The 5,936-nt window shown below is 41.9% G+C and overlaps 1 protein-coding gene and 1 long non-coding RNA gene across 2 annotated transcripts in view; one reads left to right on the top strand and one right to left on the bottom strand.

The window, feature by feature from the left end:
* Positions 1–4,183: 4,183 nt before the first annotated feature.
* On the bottom strand, positions 4,184–5,848 carry LOC109370539. Its single transcript, XR_002120779.2, has 2 exons — positions 5,799–5,848; positions 4,184–5,594 (listed from the first exon to the last, which is right to left on the bottom strand). It is a non-coding gene; the product is annotated as an uncharacterized LOC109370539 (long non-coding RNA).
* The window catches only part of LOC100550464 (ketosamine-3-kinase), a 7,083-nt gene continuing 6,984 nt past the window's right edge, over positions 5,838–5,936 (top strand). The window contains exon 1 of the mRNA XM_010721245.3: positions 5,838–5,932. Coding sequence (XP_010719547.2) covers positions 5,860–5,932 — 73 coding nt within the window. The 5' untranslated portion in view covers positions 5,838–5,859. The remainder of the gene's footprint in view (positions 5,933–5,936) is intronic.

Genomic DNA, 5,936 nt, shown 5'->3' with positions numbered 1-5,936 from the left:
CGCTCAGCCCTCAGCCCGCCGCCGCGGCGCTCTGACAGGACGCCGGACCCCGCCCCCCAGCCGCGCTATTGGACCGCTCCCGCCCGGCCCCGCCCTCCTCAGCATTCATTGGTGCGCGGTAACAATAGCCCCGCCCACCCTCGCGTGGCTGCGGCCGCCCTGCCGTCTCCTATTGGCGCATCCGTCTGAGATAACCCCGCCCACCTCGGCTCCCATTGCGGGGCTGCGCACCTCGAACGCCCTCTCCTCGTGTTTCTAGCGGGAGACAGCTGCTCAGTTACTACAGGGCTTCAAGCAAGCTATTGGCTCGTTAGCCCGTCAATCAGGCTAAGTCCCACCTCCCCGCCGGAGCTAGGGCTCAAGGCCACGTGTTCGAACCCCGGGAAAGCAGCACTTGAAAGGCAGGGAAATGGGGCGTTTGGGGGGAAATGCTGGCTCTTCGCGTGTCAGCAGCTCGGAAATAAATTCAGAACCGAAACACATTCGGATCGATGCATCACCTCGAATCCCAGGTGCTGGCAGGAATATCTCCTTTCTGACACTTCATCGTAGCACCTCTGCTCACCCCGAGCCTTTGTGACCTTGCCAGCTGCTTGTCTGCCAGCAGACAGCATTTGAAACATTTCTTTAGAAAAAGAAACGGTTAGCCCTAATAATTCCCAAGTCTGAAGAGAACACTTAGTAGAGTCAAATTGGCAAAAAACATTTGCACAAAGAAACAAAACAAACGAGCTGTATCCACAAGGCATTGCTCCACATAGAAATTACAGCTTGACAAAAGGTCTTTTTGTCTTTTTTTGTACTGAAAACTGCCACAAATACACACATGCTTTGCCTAAATCACATTTAATTCCAAGGAAATATTATATACACCATGCACACTGGACTTTTTCTGCATTACCTACACTCAAACATAAAACTTACACTGAAATATATGTCTGTATCTTGTATTTCTGCTCAAAATAAGAAAAAAACACATCCTTCTCTAAGAAAAACTGTTTGCATGGATATGATACAAAGTCAAGTTACTCATCTCTTCAAAAATTCATAATGCGCTCATTTCATAATTGCAAAGAAAGCTGCCAACTCAGACTCACACCACCCTATCTCTCACTGCTATTACTAATGCTGTGCAACCCAAAAGACCACTAAGCACATTGCAGCCATGGGCATCAGAACATCACATTCCCACAATAAGGCAGACAATCCTCTCACGGCTGTACTTCTGCATCCAATAGCTACATATTCTTCATAAGAAGTCAAAATCCAGCTGGAAGTGGGGAAGATCATTTACAACAACAAACAACAGTTTCCCAGGCTCCAGTGCTTTGCTGTCAAAGATCTACATGGAGATGTGTGCTCTTCTTCCTGATGCGTCATACAAGCTACATCTCAGTTTTATATGGGCTAAATGCAGGCAGAGCATTCCTTTGTAGTCCTGCTATGCAGTACAGCCCTGGGCATCAGGAAACTGTGCTCCAATCCCACTTCCAGTAGAGATTTCCTTTATGGACTCAGCCAGCTCACTCCAATTCTTTCTGCCTCAGCTTCCCAGAGCTATTTGCCACAGCCAATACAGAGTGTCATGGGATTTAACCCACAACTCTCAGTGGAGTGCTTTCAGATGCTGTAAAGAAAAAAAAAAAAGTACAAACTAATCATTATATCTTGCTTTACTGAAATTTTGTTTAATTTTTCCCAAAGTTCACTAAAGAAGAGAAAAAAAAGAAACAAAACAACCAAGCATTTGCATAATCCTGAACTTGTAAGTTAAACTTCTTTTAATATGAAGCTTTTCACTCATCAGTTGTTACAAATGAAAGAACCAGTGCCTTTCAAGGACTTGTTTTGATGCCACAAACAGTAGAATTCTGAAATGTTTCCATTTCCCAACTAGTTCCCCTTATCTCGTGTTTATATCTAATCATGTTTAGAACCAATCTGTGCCAAGCCCAGGTTTATTCTGAGGGCAGCTCTTGGCTGTACTTTATACAGGAACTGGGAAACTTGAATACGCCCACAAATTTTTAACCCATCACCTGGCTGAATGACAGAGAAGACAATGCATTTTGTAACCCACTTTCAAGCACTACGACAACCTGTTTAGGGGCAGCAGCAAGTGTGATTTAAATAAATAGTGATACATATAGAGTTCTTTTACTGTGCCATATAGAAGTAGGCTAAGCCTGAGTCGCAATTGCAAATAACATCTTTGTCAGGATTAATAAAGAAGCAAAAAAAAACCAGCAGAAACTCTGAAACATCTGCAGTGGCAGCTATATTTACTGAAAACAACAACAACAAAAAATCAAGACTCAACACTTTTTTTTTTTTTAACCCTCACAAAGAGCATAAAATCTTGTCATTATCAAAGTTATGTGTGTTAAGATTGTTCTAACTCAGGTCGTTGAAAAGGCAGAAATTTGAGAGCAATCAAACACACTGGCAATATGGGAAAGGCTGTATCAAAAACAGAGGGAGACAAAGCCTAAATACTCATCCCTGGGGAAAAACAGCAACAAAAACAGAGTAACAGAAACCTCTGATTCCTGTTTCTGCAGCAAGTAAGAACAAGCCCTTTGGCATTTCTCTCACTTTCACTCAGATTCCACCTCAAATCACACCCATGAAATGGCTCCAGAAACTGCTGAAAATGAACCCATGGAGGCACTAGCTCTGCAAATGAGCACACATAGAAACACGGATTTCAGTGTTTCTGCATAATCAGAACGATAACAAAATTCCACTTGTAAGGTCAGTCTTATTTTGATCATGAAACTTCTCAGCTCGTTTCCACTTATTTGCTCACACAGATGACTTGAGGAATTTTATTTCTCTCCCAGGGCAAATTATGTTTAGAGAGAAAAAAGAGCTCTAACAACGAAGGCCAATGACTGTCTTATAAATCATCTCTTTCTCTGATGGAAAGTCCTACATCCTTCCTGATCCACCCCCGCAGCTTATCCATGGATGTGGGAGAGGAAAAAAGACAAAAAAAGCCCACAGCATATTACTTATACCTTCACAGAAGTAGAGCCTGAAAAGCCCCTGTGTATTTGCCACTTGTATATGTAAACCACCTAATAAAAGGCTGTACATACCAGTTACCTTTTCTTTTCTCGTACATAATGTCAAGCAGTAAACAGCAATTAGCGGCTGCAGTGCTTTTCTATTCAGGACGTTTGTATTAACTGGTGACTCACCAAATAATTTGCAGCCCAGTGTGCCGCAAATCATCTCCTCCACAGAGAGAAATACTATTTTAAATAGAAAGTTAACTGCTACACAAGCACCAGAACAAGGTAAATATTGCTGTTGAGCCCCAACAGTGCAGAGGAAAGTGGGTGGGTTCAATAGCCTACTGCAAGCTTTTCAAAATACTCAAATAGGAATGAATGATACGGGGGCAGGGAGGGGGAAAGAGTGGAGGCAGGCAAGAAAGGATTACTGCAAAGTCAACCCACACTGCTACATGCCTTTTGTGGTATACAGACCTGCACTGCACGAACAATTTCAGCACAGGGTTTCAGCTAAGGGTTGTTTTATAATCCTCTGTAAGTACATTTGCAGCCTGACTCAGTGGTTTATTTCAAATGGGGACAGTAATCTACGGAACAGAGGCCAAAGGCAGCATGCAGCTGGCTCACAAAGAGCTTGAAATTAGAACCTGCACTACAAAGGTTATCTGTGAGGAAACAGCCCCCAAATCCTAGTTCTCCAACACCTGCAGGAGTTGGGAGCCAGTGCCTCCTGCAAAGATGCTCCATGGTGTCTTTAGGAATGCTATGTCCTGTGTGTCTTGCTGAGTTTCTTCCAGAATGCTTAATCTCTAATTTGCAAAGCATGCTGTCAGTTCCTCCCCCAGATTACGTCCACCATGTAATGAGTTTGACATTACAGTTTTGGCCAAATTTCTGTTACATCCTATCTGATCAGATGCAATCAGAAAGCAGTACAATCCAATTAAATTCCATGGAACTAAGTGCAATTGCTTTCTGCTCCTTATGTTGTCCCTTAGTGACTATTTACTGACAGTTTGGAAAATCTACAACTTAGTGTTTGAAGACTGAACCACACATGTTAAATTCTACTTTAATAGAAAACAATTAGAATTTATAATTAATACATTTAAATGTTTTGTCAAAATAAGAAAGCTAAAAAAAAACAAGCAAACAACAACAGGAAATTCAAAAAAATCGCAGCCATCTCATTTATTTACCAAAAACAAACAAACAAACAAAACAACCGGTGCTGGTCATGTTAAATCCTTCAAAATCTCATAATCTGCTAGAAACTACAGAAGTAAAGAGCAAGTCTTATTGAAAAACATTACTTTTTTATTCTCTGAATAAGAAGACTGAAATAAAGCTTGTAGAATTCTTTTCTAAATGGAGAATTAGGTTTCTTTCAGCATGATCTCAGTCATTCTTCAACAGCCACAGCAGTTATCTGAATGTGATCTTTGCAATGCAGGTTTAAGGATATTTTTTACAACTCAGGAGAACCAATATACATCAAAAATGAAAATTTAGGAATGAAAACGAATTCAGGAATGCAAAAAGATATTCCATTTCTATTCCCATACCCTTGTAGTACTACATTATCCCTGGTTCTGTTTAAGACACAGGGCTTCAACCTATCATTGTCACCTCCACAAACAGTGATGCCTTTTACAGCCAATTGTTAAGTGAATTCTGCTCAGCTGCACAAAAAGGCAATACTACCAGCCTTCTGCAAGCAAAACTTTGAATGTTTTTGACATATTTGGAGTGGCTAAAAGCCCAAGCTGAAGCCATCATGCGTCAATTTGTAAGTTTTTAGACTGACAATGAATATGTACTTCTAAAAAGCACCAATTACACTGCAAATCTGCCACATGAATAGTCTTGGTACATGCAGTAAATCTGACAAAACTGAGATCTGTCACATTTCTTGTGCATGAAACGTGTGGCTCATTTGCTCTTGATGGTAACTTCACAGTGTGCTTCCCAAGGAAGTAAATACATCTTGCACAGAAACAATTATGGTACAATGAATGTCAAAGATAGTATAGCTCACAAGGTTTGGATTTGGTACAAACACAGCACACAGATGATCTCTGCAGGCGCTGTAGAAGAAGACAGAAATGTATCAGCATAGCAAAAACATGCAAGGTAGTTCTGTCTGGACTGCTATAAATCCAGACATCCTGCCAAACTCTAAAACATCAGTTTCTCCATAAAGACAGTGCAGCTGAAAAGAAAATAAATAATAAAATTAAAGACATATGGGAAAGTTTGAAAATGAAAGGTAGGTACATTTCTGGGAAGAAGGAACTTCAGTTCTTCTACTGCAACCAGTGAGACTACAGGCATTAAGGAAAAAATATATAATATATACATAAAATATATAATATAATATAAAAATATAATATATATATAAAATCAAAATATATATCTCAGACTAACAGAGACCTGAATAAAAAGGATCAATAGGAACATTTCCCGCTTCTACACTTGGAAATTTGTATTTTCGATAAAGTTGGCTAAATATTTAACAAAGTTACCTACAAGGCAACCGAAGTTCACCAAGGTCACCCCAACAGGTAACAAGTCCTAATGGGAAGAAAAGTGATTTACCGATTTATCTCACATCGACACTGACTCACGTCCAACACTAACGGACTGCAGAGAAGCTAACACAAAAAACAAAGGCCCATCGCCCTCAGAAGTCACAGCCGAGCGCTCGCCTTTAGCCAGTCCATTCCCGTCAGCTACACCCAGCAGTGCCCAGCGCCCTGCCCAGCCATCGCCCCTCACCTCACCCGCCGCCGCCATCTTGCCGGCCCCGCCCCCGTCGCACCGCGCAGCTGCTCCGCGCATGCTCAGTTGGGCGCTGGCCGCGGCAGGCGGCATGGAGGAAGCGCTGAGGCGGGAGCTTGGCACCGCGGTGCTCCG

Source organism: Meleagris gallopavo, chromosome 20, assembly GCF_000146605.3.
Source record: "Meleagris gallopavo isolate NT-WF06-2002-E0010 breed Aviagen turkey brand Nicholas breeding stock chromosome 20, Turkey_5.1, whole genome shotgun sequence".
Classification (NCBI taxonomy): Eukaryota; Metazoa; Chordata; class Aves; order Galliformes; family Phasianidae; genus Meleagris; species Meleagris gallopavo.
Note: the sequence above shows the minus strand (reverse complement) of the source record. Positions and strands in the feature narration are given on the sequence as shown.